This window comes from Lutra lutra, chromosome 1 (genome assembly GCF_902655055.1).
Source record: "Lutra lutra chromosome 1, mLutLut1.2, whole genome shotgun sequence".
NCBI classification, from domain to species: Eukaryota; Metazoa; Chordata; class Mammalia; order Carnivora; family Mustelidae; genus Lutra; species Lutra lutra.
The window spans coordinates 123,934,099-123,950,537 of NC_062278.1; the positions used below are offsets into that span (position 1 = coordinate 123,934,099).

The window sequence follows — 16,439 nt, forward strand, 5'->3', positions numbered from 1 at the left end:
TTCATCTTTATAATTCTTTTCTTGAGGAAAAAGATGGTGGCTAGAAGGGAGAGCACAATGAATAATCCCTAATAAGAGAGAGTTAGATAAAATAGCTTGCAATTTACATTGACCAGTGTTTAGATGACTTTCCAAGTAAATGTTCTTGGCTGGTTTCTGAAGGTAGGTGTATTTTGCCCCTTCCCATGGGTTGCTACCAAGAAAAGAGACACTGGATTATATCCTAGTTGGCCTGTTGCAAGGAGACCTAGAATCTCTGACTTGGGAGGGCTGACTCAGGGAGGGACTGATGAGCGGTCTTCATGCAGGATGGAAATTAAGAACAAGGAATACATCAACACTAGCAATGCCTAACTACGAGAGGTGAAAGCAGGACTTTTTTCTTATCTCCAATAGTTCATATTTTTCTGACTTTTCTATAATAAGCACCTATGACTTTTATATTTGTGGAAAATTAAATCTACTTCTCTAGTTTATATGCACATCTTTAGTTTCTAGAAAACTCGAGCAGACATTATGGGCAAACTTCATATTGGAGTGTTTTTAGTGGGGAAAAAAGTGGTCCAAACATGTATGAGAGTATGGAAATATAACGTAGGAAACACACCCCAGAAAGTTATATCCACATAATTCTACAAAGAGGGGAAGAAGTTTGCTAGGGATAAGATTTCCCAAAAACCTCTGGGGAAAAATGGTAACGCTGTCCTTGTCTATAGGTGGGAGGGGTGTGGCGAAGACGGGGTTCCAGAGGGACGAATTACAAGGCAGCCGGGGGAGCCGGACGTGGCAGGTAGGAAAGGTGGCCACGGTCCGGGAAGGAGGGGGAGGGTGGGGCGGAGCAGGAAAGGGCGGTGCACGGGTCGGGAGGCGGAGCCGTCGGCGCGCCCAGGTGGGGATGAGCCGGGGCCGTACCTGCTCCAGGACTGCAGCCGGCCCTCCCACCGCCCCGCGCCGAGAGAGGGGAAAGCGGAGGGATTTCTTGGAGAAGTGGTCAGTCCTGGGGCGGCCGCTGTTGCAGAGAGACGCGGTGTCCCCCACGGAGCTCCTGAGCTGGCAGGGGCCAGAGAGCGGCCGGCATGGGCCCCGAGCTGCCTGCGCCTTGGCTGCTGCTCTTCACCTGGCTCCCAGCAGGTGAGCCTTGGGAAAAAGTGGGTCTCACCCTGGGTCCGGGGAGACTGGAAGCCATTGTTGCCAGGCCTTGCAGAACTGGTCACAGGCAGGCCCGTGGAGGCCTGGGCCGCGCTCTGGTAGCTCTTGGCACAGGCTCCAGGAGGAGCGGGGACTGGCTCCAGTTTCTGCCTGTGAGAACCTGTTGTTTTCCTCTTTTATTAGCCCAGCCCTTCCGAGACAGGTGCAACTAAGGAAGAAACCCAGAGCCTCTGGGCTTCCCTGCCACGGTCTTTAGGCACTTCTTGGTCTTGAAAGCTGAGTTGATAAACTTGGAAGCACCACTCTTTTGATCCCTCATTACTTTGCCCTTTCATCTGATGCTTGCTTTTAGGATTTCAATATGGTGACAAAAGTGCATTGATGTCGCTCCTGGGGGGTTATAATGTGTCCTCAGAATCATGGGATGTTCGAGATGATTCAGAACCTATTTTACAGGACTGAACCATATGTCTCTTTGCTCATTATGTTCAGTGTCATCTTCCTACTTTCTTTGTATCCACCCACTTTCCTAACTTTATCCCTTGCTCAGTTCTCTCCCCATCAGGTGCCCAACCATCCACCCTCTCCTCCCTTCTCTTAACCTTCCCACCCTGTCTGCTTTGGAAAGCATGGTTTTGTGTCTCAGTATATCTCTTGGAAATGTGACAGGAGTGTGTATCTGCAGGAGTAAAATCAGGTAGGAAAGGACAGCTGAGTGATTGCATGTGCAGGACTTCCAGCCTTTTTCAATTAGGATGTAGGTGTGACCTTACAAACAGACTGGTGGGAGTTCCCTTGGAAATTCTGCCCTGCTGTATTTCATTTTACCATTCCCCACCCCCTCTTTAGGACTAACTGCCCTCTTACCTCTAAGTCATCAGTGGGAAGTCTGCTCAGTTTGCTCACAGACTAAGGTAAGTCTTGTATTTTTCTGAGGGAAAAGATGTGATATGAAGGTATGGGCAGAATTTCATTTTTACCAGCTTAGGTGTACTTAGCTTATAGGACATGAAAACCACTCGGATGTAACTAAATCTCATTAAGACAAGATTCTACAATAGCTTAAACTTAATGCTGAGAATAAAAAGGATGGAGAATTGCAAAAGGGTGAGAAAATCGGAAAATCAATATTCCTAAGATCTTCTGGCTCACACCAGTTTCTGCAGGATATGTGTCCTATCAGTTGTCTGAAGCTGACAAGGATAGATGCTGGACGCATGATACACAAGGAAATGGACTAAACCTCACCTAAACTGGAGTGCCGAAATTCTACCAGAGCAGTTACCCGCTTAGACTGTGACAGCAAAATCCTAAACATCCCAGCTTCTTAGTCCTTTCTCCTTTGCCTTATGTGTTTAGCTCAAATTCCACAGCAGCTAGGGATTCCTGAAGTTGCTTGAGCTGCCTTTTCAAGAAAATTGAGGTCTACTCCCACCTCTATCCCTTAGCACCCCATCCCCAGATTAGGACTTTGTAGCCAGCAGTCATCAAGGTCAAAAGAATAAGAAAAGAAGCCTTACAAAAATTTTATTAGGATATAAACCCCAATCCTTAAATCATCAGCATAATGTTTTAAAAGCTTTTGATTTTTATGAAGAATATTGAACACTGAACATTTTTCAAATACAGTGATTATGACCAAAGGGTATATTCTTATAGTAAGCAGATTGCTAAATGGACAGGGACTTTTTTTTTTTTTTAGAAGAAGATTTTATTTATTTATTTGTCAGAGAGAGAGCACAAACAGGGGCAGCAGTGTGCAGAGGGAGAAGCAGGCTCCTTGCTGAGCAAGGAGGCAGATGTGGGACTCCATCTAAGGATCCTGGGGTCATGACCTGAGCAGAAGGCAGACACTTAACCGACTAAGCCACCAGACATCCCTGGACAGGGACTTCAGAAAGTGGAGTTCCAACTGTTCAGGAACCAGCCATGCAGTGTTAATACCAGGATACTAAAGTGGTAAAACTATACAGACTGCCCTGTTTCCTGCCATTCTTTAACTGGAAACCTACCTGCATGACCCACTTTAGAACCAGAGAATGCCAAAGTCAAAAAAAGTCCTAAGTAAACATTTAATCTTACCTTTATATCATGGGTGCAAAATTGACAGACTCCCGCACTTTGAGAGGAAATAACTATTTTAGCAGATATTTTCCCCAAATATGTGTAGGACACGCTTAAAAGAAAAAAAAAAAAAAAAAACAAAAACCTGCATTCAGCTATTTAATGTGCATTTGGATTTTACATCCAGAATATTTGTGTGACTCTGGTCAAGTTACTGAACTGCTGAAAGTCTGCAGTAAACAGGGATGATTATAGTACCTATCTCAAAGTTTTTGTGAGGGTTAAGTGAAATGAAGATTTTAAGGCATTTAAGATAGTGACTGAAACAAAGTGAGGGCTTAATGAATGTTAGTCATGGTGATAATAATACTCACGATGTAGACTCAAGGAGGATTTTTTTAGAGCTAACTTTAAAGAAACAATTGAAGTGCCCCCTCCTCCTCCTTCCCCTACAGCTAAGAAACTGCAGTTAATAGTCAAGTCAGATGGACTGTCAGGTTGGAATTCAGATTCTGCCTCTTACTAGCTGTGACTCTGGAGAAATTACTTCAGTTCCCTTCACCTAGAAAACAGGTAGAATTCCTGATGAGCCCCTCACACCTCCCCCCTCTCACCTCCATAAGGCCAACTTATGTTGGGTGGGTTAAGATCAAGCACAGTGTCTACAAGATGGTCATCACTCAGGAAATACTGGGTCCCACCTCCCCCACCTCTATTTTTAAACCAAACTTCCTAAAATTCTCTAAGATCAAACTGAAAATCAAGTTTCTTCTCTCACTTCCAGTATCTGCCAAAGCAATGCTTCTCAAACTTTTTTTTTTTTATAGTTCTTACCAAGAAAGACAGTTTATGTTGTGACATGTGCACATATATAAGATTTATAAAACAGAAACAAAACTACATGCACACACAAACCCATTACTATGCTGGATGAAAGAATAACAAACTGACAAAATAAAATGTTATTTTAATAACATTTAAATTAGTAGAAAATAGTCCCCAAATTAACATTCAATAGAAAAGTCCAGTAGGTTGATTTTCCCAAGATCTGCTGCAAATTGCATTATGAACTTTGGAAAACCCGAGAGTATGTTCATTTTGGTCCATTGCCCTGTTCTCTCCTGTTTCTAAAGAAGATTGAACCCAAGCTTCTGGTTGGAGTCCAAGTTTCTGCAGTTGTAAAGTATGGGCCATTAGAGAAATTATGTCAGATTTGGGTACTGGCTGCCCGGTCAGTGTGGCCAGAGGCCCTGACGAAGCTTCTTAGGTCAGGTAGTCCTGGGAAGTTACCACAGTCCCTGTGCTCTGAGCTGTGGAGTGATCACTTGTCAGATAGTTTGTTTGTTTTTGTACTTCTTCAAAATTTTTTTCTTTAAAAAGAAACTTCTAGCCCACAAGTGATACTTGCTCCTTAAAACAAAACATTAAGATAATTCAAAGTAAGTACCTGCAGTGTTTTGTACTATTGGCCAATGGTTCTGGTTACCTCCATCCAGCCTCAAAGTTTATTCCTGGAATAAAAATTTACTTTTCTGCCCAAATTCTAAAAGGGTGTGTCTCATTGGGACTTCTGTGAATTTCTTTTTTTTTAGGATTACAGAGAGGTGTTAACTTACAGATTCACGCAGCTCTCAACTTATGTTATCATTCTTCAAGAAATCAGCCCACTGACTCCTAAGGGACACATTCTTAGAAAGCATCTTGGCTAGTAATTTTCCCTCGGTGGTGGGGGTAAAATGTGGGATCACACTGAGGACTGAATGACATCTCGGTCCGCAGTATAGTGGGTAAGAAAGTGGAGCTTCTCAGGCTGAGGGGGGTGTGGGTGGTGGTTGGGAGCTGCGCACGTGGCTCCTTCCTTACCTCAATGGGGCCCCTGATGGACCTTCCCAGAGTCCTGGGCTCTACTGAACTCAAGTACAAATCATGCCCAGTCCCTGTCTGTCTTCCTCTCTGGGCCAGTTTGGCAGATAAGGAAATCTGTGTCCAGGAAGGTCATAAGCCTTAGGTTGACACAGTGCAATTACTTTGAGAACTGAGACCAGAACCCTGGCATCCTTGTTTGTAGTCCATGGCTCTTTCCTCTGTTTCATACCATGAAGCAGGTTTGTTTTGTCTAATTGCATCCTGGTATGCAGAAATAGAAATAGATTGCCTCCTGGATGTCTAACTAAATGGTATTTATTAAACATCTTGCCCCAACAAAGATGCTATGGAAATGAGATGCTGGGTAATTAATGTACTGTCTGCCTGGGTTTCTTTCAGCCCTGTGCTGTATTACATTGTGTCCCTGGGGGAGAAATAAAATGGTGTGTTTTAAGAATTAGGAAGACTTAGATAGTGTGTCATCTTTCTCTCATCTATTTTTTTTTGTACTAAGATTTTTTTATTTATTTGAGAGACAGAGATAACTACAGGGATAGCAAGAGAGAGCAATAACAGGGAGGAGAGGGAGAAGCAGGCTCCCTGTTGAGCAAGGACCCTGATGTGAGGCTCGATCCCAGGACCATGGGATCATGACATGAACGGAAGGCAGAAGCTCAACCGACTAAGCCACCCAGGTGCCCCTCATCTTTATTTCTATAGTTTTCAATCTTTAAATCTTAGGGTAAGGTGGGGTCAGAGGAAAGCAGTTTTGACACTTTCCTCATTTCCCAAACCCTGTTAATCACCATGTGCTGTTTCTTTTTCTTTTTTTTTTTTTAAAGATTATTTATTTATTTGACAGAGAGAGAGAGGTCACAAGTAGGCAGAGAGGCAGGCAGAGAGAGAGGGGCAAGCAGGCTCCCCGCCAAGTGGAGAGCCTGATGTGGGGCTCGATCCCAGGACCCTGAGACCATGACCTGAGCTCAAGGTAGAGGCTTAAACCACTGAGCCACCCAGGTGCCCCCCATGTGCTGTTTCTTAATCCCAGGATCTGCCGCCTCTTTTCTATTCCAGGTGATAAACCTCAAACTAGCTTATTTTAAGGATCTTAAGCATCTCCTTGCCTTGAGGCCTGCTACTGTCTCTGTCTCATTCCACCCAGCCCCGCCCCAGATGATAGGTTACCTACCTGGGTTCCCCTTTCCCACCTTCACTCTAATCCTCCAAGCACCTGTACTGATCTCCATAGCTTATAAGAGTGGGTTAAACCTCTTTGTTTAGATTTTAAGGTTCACTCATTCTGGCCAAAGGGCAGGCTTCTCCCCAGTGATGTGGGCTCGCTCTGGTACTCCCTCTCCCCTACAACACACTTGGTTTGTTTTTTTTGTCTGGCCATGCTACCAATGGCTAACTCTATTATTTTCTGTACTTTTAGGGCACTTAAAATTTGTTCCAGGCAGTTTAGCCTGTTTTGTATGAATTTGTTTGTTTTTCCGGTCAGCAAATGTTTAATGCATACCACGTACAAGGCATGCTGGCCAACACTAGCTGTGTGGCCTAAGACCGGTTACTTAACCTCCTTGAGGATTTTTCTCATCTATGAGATGGTAATAAAAAAAGGCTATCTCATGGGTGTTTTATAAGGGTTAAATGAGATGCTATGTAAGAAAGCACCGGATACCCTGGCTAAAAACATAGCAAGTGCTCAGTCTGTCTGTTTCCTCCCCAGGGTAGCACCTCACATGCTTAGCACCACCCTGAGCCTCACACTATTGAGTAGCACACAGAAGACCTTTGTTCAACATGGAATACATAGACATAATTCCTCCCCTGCCCCAGGCCACTTCTCTTTTTCCCTTTCCTCCTCTCCTGATTCTCTGGATCCCTTCCTTCTGGTTCACTCTCACAGCCACTCCCTCCTCCGCTTGATTCCTTTCATATTTGCACTGTTATCTAAGGAAATGTAACAAGTACAGATGGCAAATATACTTGGGGAGATAGCTTGCTCAGACATAAACTCTGATAGGATTAAACCTGTGTACTTTTTGTTAACCTGCTTAGTGGAGCATAGAAGCCTGCATCTGTGAAAAACACTCAAGAATCGAGACCTTCTCTTAGGAGTTCGCACAAGGCCACTTCCCCTTGCCCGGGAAGACCGAGCTCCCCTCCTGCCTGCCACCCCTCTCCAGGCAGGACCCTTCATGTGTAAAGGAGGGGAACTGCCATTCAGTCCCCTGAAAACAGTTCTTAGTTTAAAAAAAAAAAAAAGCGTGTACCTACATCCCTCTGTTGTATGGACAAAATATACGAGAAACTGTAAAACATCCTGCCCAATCTGATATGACACAGGGAAGACAGACTGAATCAAGAAATATACAAAGATATGTATGTGTTTGGAACACATAGCATTTCATTGTAAAGCATTTAACTCTGTTGTTCGTGTGTTCTCCTTTGACAAGTTATTTTCCCATCCTTAAACGACAGGTTTCCCTCTCTCTTTCAGAGCAGACAAACTGAATGGGTTTGCCAGGGGACAAAGTGACACAGCTTTAAAAGCTTTTAATGCAAGTTTGCATTTGTATCATTTTAATTCTTTCAAAATCCTTTTTTTTTTTTTCCAAAATCCTTTTACATGCTGTTCTCAATTGATGTCAGTCTCTAAGGTGGGCAAGATAAGTACTAATGATACAAATAATAGCTAAGGTTTGTTCAGCGGCTATTATGTCCCAGGCTCTTGGCTAAATGCTGGACATGTATTACCTCATTTAATCCTTTCTACAATGCTGTCAGGGGAGTTTTGTGGGTTTTTTTTTTTTTTTTCAGATTTATTTATTTTTCTTTTATCTCCTTCCTATTTATTTATTTATAAATGCTTTGTTTAAATCAATATAATTAACATATACTGTATTACTAGTTTCAAGGGCTGAATTTAGTGTTTCATCAGTTGCATGTAACACCCAGGTCTCATTACATCAAGTGCCCTCCTTGATGCCCATCACCCAGTTACCCCATCCCCTCACCACCCTCCCCTCCAGCAACCCTCAGTTTGTTACTTATATTTAAGAGTCTCTTATGGTTTGCCTCCCTTTCTGTTTTCATCTTATTTTATTTTTCCTTCCCTTCCCCTATGTTCATCTCTTTTGTTTCTTAAATTCCACACGTGAGTGAAATCATATGGTATTTGTTGTTCTCTGATTGACTCATTTCATTTAGCGCAATATCCTCTAGTTCCATCCACGTCATTTCAAATGGAAGATTTCCATCTTTTTGATGGTTGAGTAATATTCCACTATGTATAGGTCTATATATATATGGTGTATATATACCACATCTTCTTTATCCATTCATCTGTCAATCGACATCTGGACTCTTTCCACATTTTGGGTATTGTGGACATTGCTGCTATAAACATTGAAAGATTTATTTGTTTATTTTAGAGAGAGAGAAAGAAAGAGCACATGCACTTGTGTATGTGAGTGGGAGAAGGGGCAGAGTGAGACAAGTAGACTCCCTGCTGAGTGGGGAGCCCAATGCAGGGCTGGATCCCAGGACCCTGAGATCATGACCTGAGCCAAAATCAAGAGTTAGATGCTTAACTGACTGAGCCACCCAGACACCCCTATCAGGGAAATATTTTGCATGTAAAGAGGCAACTACAGTTTGGAAATAACTTGTCAGGTCTTTTAGCTGGTGGGGGAGTGGAGGCAGAATGTGAACTTAGGAAGTCAGTCTCTAGAATTAAAGTTTTGAAAAGAAAATGATAGAGCTATTTAGGAAATCAGATGGCAGTTAGCTGAGGGGAAGGAGATGCCACAATATGAAGGAAATTTAAGAATAGAAAGAGGGCACCTGGTTGGCTCAGTCACTCATCCGACTCTTGATTTCAGTTCAGGTCATGATATCACAGTTGTGAGATCGAGCCCCGAGCTTATGATTCTCTCTTTCTTTTTCCCTCTGCTCTTCCCCCCACCTCAAGAAAGAACAGAAAGAAAATATAAGAATTTGAAAACAGTTTAAAGAGCAGAGATCCAAAAAAGACATCTACCTTTCTGAATCTGTTCCTCTTTTCAGCTCAGATTCTGCTGTCCTTAGTCTCTTCTTGAAAATGTTACCTGCCTAGTAGTGTGCATGCCCAATGTGGTTAGTTTTACCGAGAAGTCCAAGGCTAAAGGACAAGGAGGATAGAGATTTTTTGCCTTTGAGATGGACTGTCCTCCTCCCAATCTGGAAAATCCTCCTGCTTTCTGAGTCTAGCACCAAACTTCCACTTTGAAAGTCAAGCTTGCCTGCGTGGGAGAGAGTAGGTTTACCCAAACCTGCAAAACCAAAACTCCACCAAAACCAGATCCTGAAGCTGAGAGGGCTTGGCTTATTATAGTGTCTGAACCTTTGCCCATGTGTATCAGCAGGTCTGTTCCCACCCCTTGGGGGCTTGTGAGAATTAGGAACTATGTGCGTATGTCACTGGGCACACAGTAGGTGCTGAGATCCAGAGCAACAGCTGAGACAAAGGGAGAGAGGGTTGCTGGTTGCTCGGTACCTTTGTCCTGGGACTCTTCCCCACTCTTCTTGTGCAAGGCCAGGGGCAAAGGTCTGAGAGCTGAACTGGTTGCTGTGGGGCTGGCAGACCCCAGGAGAACATGTGAATAAGCTCAGTATGGCCCAAATCATGGGAACCTGATGTATATCAAGGCTTGAAATTCACATAGGGATGAAATCAAAGAGAGGATGAAAAAACAGAGGTGGCAAAGCCTGTGCTGACGTTGGGAAAGGTGAGGGTGTCCCCGCAGGTGTGTGCTGGCCATAATAAAGGCATTCATGGAAGGGGAACTGGGGGAGGGCTTAGTGATGAAGGTGATCACCCTTGTCCCCATTCTCCTCCCTCAGAGTGTCAGATTCAGCGATCTTCAAAGCTGCCCCAGAGCAACTCCTTTCTCTGACTCCCCGCAAACTTGCTCTCCCTCCACATGTTCCACCTCTACACACATACTGTTCACAAGCGCCCTTTGAATACATTGCTATTTATGTCGAATTACCATTCAGCAAGATAAAGAACATGTCAGTTGTTAGTCGCAGTATCAGAGTGACCGCTGCCAGTTGTCACCTGGCTCTCCATTCCAGTTATTTGCAGGCTGATGAGTACCAAACATTTTCCTTTATTTAGAGAATAACCAGGCTGAGTGGAGAGACCACCCATTCCAGGGGTGGAATCTTGACTCTGACCTCCTTAGAAAATGAATGACCACAGACAAGCCACTCATCTTTTCCAGTCTCAGATTTGCGATGTGCGAAATGGCTCTGATTGTCTCCTCCCGGGGGTCAGATTTAGTGTGTAAAAGACAGTATTTGAAAGTACGGTGTGAACATAGGATTTTGTTTAGTGTTTTTATCTCTATTCTAATCTTTTTATTTACCGAGCGAAATAAACTAGTGTCAGCAATGCCATCTTCGTCATTTTCAAAAGCTTACCTATAGTGACTTCTCGTTGGTTAAAGCTGTGTTGGGTGAGAACTCCAAGGTCTATTTCAGGCCAGTTCTGGAAAAAAACCAAGGTGGATGGTGAGAGTGGAGAAGCAAAAATAATAAGGCAGATTACAAAACAGCCCACGTTAGGCTTGAGATGCTAGTCACTGGCTCTTCCATTCTGATTGGACTAATTTCCAGGAATCTTACAGCTGGTAGAGACAGCAGCTATTTTCCCCCCAAACTACTGAAGGCTCATTTTCAAAATGATGATCTTTATAACTGGATGAGGAAGTCAACAGTGTTCCTAAAAAACCACCTTTGCCCTATTACTCTACAGAGAAGTCTTCAGTGATTACCCAATAACTAATAGATGCTTCAGTGAGATTTAGACTCCCCACCACCAGCCACTACCACCAGCCCTGACTTATTTATCCCTCTGTTTCCCATAAAGCCAGGGGTTATTAGTTCCCTCCAGGCTCCCCAAATTACTGCTCCTTCCTGATAAGGGCTTCTGTTCTCTCTTTTCTTCTGTCTTGAAACCATAAGTTTCTCTGCCTTCTTCCTATTTTTCATGTGTAATCTTAATCCTACCTGAATGGCAGGGCCCAGCTTATATTTCTTTCTTCTGTGAAATCTTCCCTAGCCACAGGTCTCCCCCGTATTTCTGCAGACCTTCTCTCCAGCATGCCTGTTACAGGACTTCCTCATTTCAGCCCAGCCCCGGAGACAGTTTAGGTCATTCCTGGGGGTGAGGACCTGTCCTGTTCTTTCTCTGTGGATGTGAGAAAAGTGGGTGCACATGCCCATCCTAAGCCACAGCTTACTATCTTACGAGGGCTGTGTCCCAAAGGTGAGGCAGGACCAGAGCCGTGTGGCTCTGGCCTTCGAGCCAGGCCCACCCAGCTGCTTTTTAAGGGGTGAAGATGGGGAATCAATTTTTGTGTTTGTCAGAATAGCTCAGTCAACATGAGGCTTTTCCACCTGAGGGCTCCCTTGGAGAGAACCCCCACTTGAACCCTTTTCTGTTTGGCCTTCATAATAAGAGAAAGGAGGGAAAGAGACTCAGACTCAGACACTAACACTAATACAGCAGTGTATGGGCCAGGCACCATGCCAACTGCCAGAAGTGAATTATCTCATCACATTCTTTCATAGACCTGATGAGGTTAGTACTATTACAATCTGCAGTCATAGCTGGCGGGAGAAAACAAACTCAGAGTAAATAGCTTATACCATGTCCAAATAAATAGTGAAGTTTTATTTGAATCCAATTGTATCAGAGTCCAAATCCTGTTTGTTTTTAATTTAGTCCACACTAGTGGTTCCCAAAGCTTGGTACCCAGAGCAGTTAATATCAGCATCTCCTGGAAACTTGTTAGAATTATAAGTTCTGGGGCCCTACCCAAGTGCTCCTGAATCAGAAACTCCTCCTGAAAGTGATCTGGGCCATTACAAGTCCTCTTGGTGGCACATGCTCAAGTTTGAGTACTGTTATTCTGCACTAAGCCTCCCACAAGGAGATCCCCTCTAACTTGGCCTAGAGACCATCTTGACATAGGAACATTCTAAGGTGTTATGTGTGGACCCTCTGACCATGCCAAAGTCCCACCAGACTTTCTGTGCCTCCATGTTCCTCATCAAGGCAGACCTGGAGCTGTGTGTTTGTAGCCTTGGAGGCTGGGGAGAGGGAGTCTTTAAAGAGAAAAGAGAAAAGAAAAAATCTTAGTTACTTCAAGTCTTTCTTAGTAAAATTTGTCCCACTCTGATCATTTGTATTTATTTTATGCTCATGTTGACCACCTGTACTGCCAGTGTCTACCGTTAATGTCTTCTTGGTCATTCGTTCCGTTATTTATTCAACAAATGCTTGTTGGGTGCCACGGAGGTGACAGGTACAGTGTGAAGTTGTGCTGTAACAGCAAGTCAGAGGCAGAACCAGCCGGCCTTCTCAGAGCCTGCAGTTAACTGGCCATCACAAAGGCATGTGAAATGTGCTGCCTGGAGGGAAGGAGGCACCTTGGGAAAACACAGGAGACCCTTCTCCCAGATTTGCAGTCAGGGAAGGCTTCTGGGGGAGGTGAGGGTGCTGCTGAAGACCTAAGGAATACGTAGGAATTAGCCTCGTGAAGGGAAGGGAGCGGTGGCTGGTGCTCTGGGGATGTGCTCCAGCCAAGAGGTCCACATGTGGGAAGACTTGGGGAAGACTATGATTCTGGCATGGCAAGGAATGAAGCCAGTTCAGTGTGGCTGACACTGTGAATGTAAAGTGGGCTTGGAAGGGAGATGAGGCAGCAGGAAACGCTGAAGGCAGGTACCTGACAGGCTTTGGAGTATTGTTGAACTTCCCTGGGGAAGTGGGGAAACATTTTAAAAGAAAGTAACATGAACAAATAAGTACATGTACTGGTGAGCTCACCCTAGTACTATGTGACCTTCTTTTAATGTAGTTTCTTTCTTGTTGGATGTGTTGACACTATCAACCGATCAGAGATCCGTTGTCATTCAGGCCCGCTCTCCATCTTCCCCATCTACCCCAGGTGTCTGCGTGGTCTCCGCCTCCCACTCTGTCTGCCATCTCCCAGCTAGGCAGCCAGTGTGTTTGCTTATTTGCATTGCTTTTATTACCCCATGAACAGAAGTAGGTCACCTCCAAAAGACGTAGAGTGCCTTCAGCATTGTCTCCTGCTCTTGGCTGCAGGGTGCCAGTCCTTGCTGGTGACGGTCCAGCACACAGAGCGCTTTGTCACCCTGTTTGCCTCCATCGTCCTCAAGTGTGACTACACTACCTCTGCCCAGCTCCAGGATGTCGTGGTCACGTGGCGCTTCAAGTCCTTCTGCAAGGACCCCATCTTTGACTACTACTCTGCATGTGAGTCCCTCACCCTTCTACCCATGTGCCTCTGTGAAGCATGGCCATTAGGGCATAGGAATTATTTAGGATCGCAAATCCTTGTGAGAGGGAGCCACAAAGGCCACTTAATGCAGTCCCCTCCTTTTATAGATAAACAGCCCAGACAGGTGAAGTAACTTATTTGAGGTCACATACTATTTTATTTTAAGATTTATGTCCTACCTTGTTCTAAAAAGATATGGGCAGCTCAGACATTAAGTTTTTAAAAGGCAGTACTAGTCCTACGTCTTGTTCTGTTCCTGGTTGCTTGCCAGCACACTGAGATGAGTACACAGTCTGCCTCCATTCCCCTTACCACCTGAGAATGTGGACAAGAAACCTCCTACATCCCCTGGGATCCTGAGGAATGGCCCTTTGTGAACCTCCCTCCCACTGCCGCACTCACTTTTGTGGCCAGCCTTCCTAGTGGCCGAGGAAACTCCCCTAGTGAGTGAGAGCATACTGCCTCTAGGGAACACATTCTCAGCACTACCCCTCCTCCCTCCCACCACACTTAGCCAATCCTACCTCTCAGTAGTAGCCACCCCACTCATGTCAGCTCTCCTCCCTGGAACCAGAGCTCTTTCTAGCTGTCTACCTCTGCCTCTCTCAAGGAACAAAGGAACCCAGATCATTACCATCAGCCCTGGACAATTAATCTTGTAGAAATTTTGAGAGTACAAGTAGACACTGTCTTTGTAGGAAGGAAATGAGCTTCCTGAAGTGAGAAAAAAGGGGAGAGCCATCAGCTTTTCCTCTTTTAGCCCTGACTAATGTCTTAAAGTATTAATCTTGATACCTGAATGTTCTGCGAGTCACCCACGAGTCACCCACAGAATCTGGCAGTTGTCGCCAAAAGATACATCTCTGAATCAAGGTGTAATTTCTAGGGGGTTACTCTTCAAATAAAGTCAAAAGGGAGGAGAGACCAGGACAAGCAGGCATTTGCCACCAGAAAATGTATTAAAAGGGCAGGTAGATGAACCCCATACAAACAGAATCTGGGGTGACCAAAAACGAAGCAAAGGTAGATAGAATAGGAGACAGGGGCATGGAGCCAGGATTTGGAAATGATGGCCTTTTAGAGGGTCTGGATCTTGCTTCTCAAAAGTTCATTTTATCACCTGAGAGTTCATAAGAAATGCAGACTCTCAGATCTCCACTCCGGACACTCAATATCAGAATCTTCATGTTTAGCAGGAGTAGACAAATGAGCTCAGGATAAAAATGAGAAGCTTCGCTGCTCCAGGGAACAGTAAGGGCTCCTTTCCTCCTGGGAATTCCCCATTACTGTGTGACTTGACTGTCCTCTTTCCTCAGCATACCAGGCAGCTTTATCCCTGGGCCAGGACCCATCCAATGACTGCAACGACAGCCAGCGGGAGGTGCGCATCGTGGCTCAGCGCCGGGGGCAGAATGAGCCCGTGCTGGGGGTGGATTACCGGCAGCGCAAGATCACCATTCAGAACCGTGAGTTCAGGGGAGGCAGAACCGTGAGTGCAGGGGAGGCGGCAGCATCTAGGGCTGGCCAGAGGTGCAGATACTGGGCCTGGCCGGCTGACTCATTTTGGGGATTTCCCTCTTTTCTTTCTTTCTTTTTCTTTTTTTTTCTTTCTTTCTTCCTTTTCTTTTTGTTTGTTTGGTTTGTTTCTTTGTTTGTTTGTTTGTTTGAGGAAAGTGCCAGATATATAGAAGGCTGTTACCACCATCTGAAGTCACTCCCCTGGAAATTGGTCTCTGGATGAGATGTCCTACAGCTTTGGCTAAGAGTCTGGGAGTGGGTGGTTTCTTTTGCTTTTTCATGGCTGAGGTGTGGCTCAGGCTTGGTTGCTCCCTCCCATAAATTGCTCTCAGGGCCTGCATGAACGCCGGGCCCCCTAAGTTTCCCTCTGGCCACTCCTCTTGTACATGTCTAAGGGGCTTCCAAGCAGATAGCCGCCTGGAAACCATCATGGACCATTGGTAGAGGAAAGAGCATTAGCCTTGGAATCCGAAGACCTGGCGGGGTCTCTGGTTGCTTCCACCTGCTAAGTTCATGGACCTGTAACAGACATTTTCTCTGGCCCCTGTTACCTCAACTGAAAGATGGACATACTGGTCTCTGTCTCTGTACACTGAAGTAAATATCAAATGTGATATCTAAGAGCTATGTGTAAAGCATATTTATTCTTAGTGCCTAGTACAGGGACTGGTAGTTAGAGCCCTCAGTCTGTAGTCAGACTGGGTGTGGGTCCCCATTCTGCACTAACAGGGTATGTGAACTTGGGCAAGTCGCTTCAATTTTTTTTAACCTCAGCTTCTACAAAATGGGACATGCTGTAGTACTATCCATCTCCTGGAGAGTTGTCAGGATTAAGTGAGATGATATGCAAAACACTTAGCAAATATTAAGTGTGCAGTGAACTTTAGTTATAATCACTGAGCATACTTTTGGATGGATGGGCTAGTGCCCCACATTCCTGTCTTGAAATCTAGGATTGCCAAGTTGGGTTATTGGCAGAATTCAGAGCCTGTTTCAATGAGCTTCACATGCAGTGTAAAATAAATATTTGCTGGTTAAAAGGGAAAAAAGAAGGGAGAATACATGAAGCAGACCACTCAGGGTACCTGTAACAACAATGTGAAGAAATCAGTGAATGCTCTATGACCATTTAAATGAAGATCATTTAAAAGGAGCCAATTTAACATTTTCTTCCAAAATTATATATAATACTTTGGCTGTAATATTTAAGTCTGATTCTTTTACATGCAATCCCTGATTTCCCCAAGCCAGCCCTTAAACTCTTGGCCTTAGGTACATCTGTCCTTTTCTGGTCTCTAGGTGCTTTCTTAAAGATTCGGGATGGTTCTCTTTTTCCCAGAGCCTGCAGAATTAGCCCTCATCTGACCCCAAAATTTAAAGCTTCTTTAGTTGGCAAGTCTCCTTTATAGTTTTTGAAGGATGAAAGTCCCCACTAATTTTTTTTTCTAATTTTGAGTAATACTATCCACTATCTCTAATCCC

General features: G+C 44.6%; 1 protein-coding gene across 1 annotated transcript in view; it reads left to right on the top strand.

Annotated features, from left to right (window-relative positions):
* Positions 1-869: 869 nt before the first annotated feature.
* Positions 870-16,439, top strand: part of ILDR1 (immunoglobulin like domain containing receptor 1) — a 32,550-nt gene continuing 16,980 nt past the window's right edge. The window contains 3 exon segments of the mRNA XM_047735408.1: positions 870-1,131; positions 13,244-13,414; positions 14,756-14,905. Of these exon segments, the coding sequence (XP_047591364.1) occupies positions 1,077-1,131; positions 13,244-13,414; positions 14,756-14,905 (376 nt within the window). The 5' untranslated portion in view covers positions 870-1,076.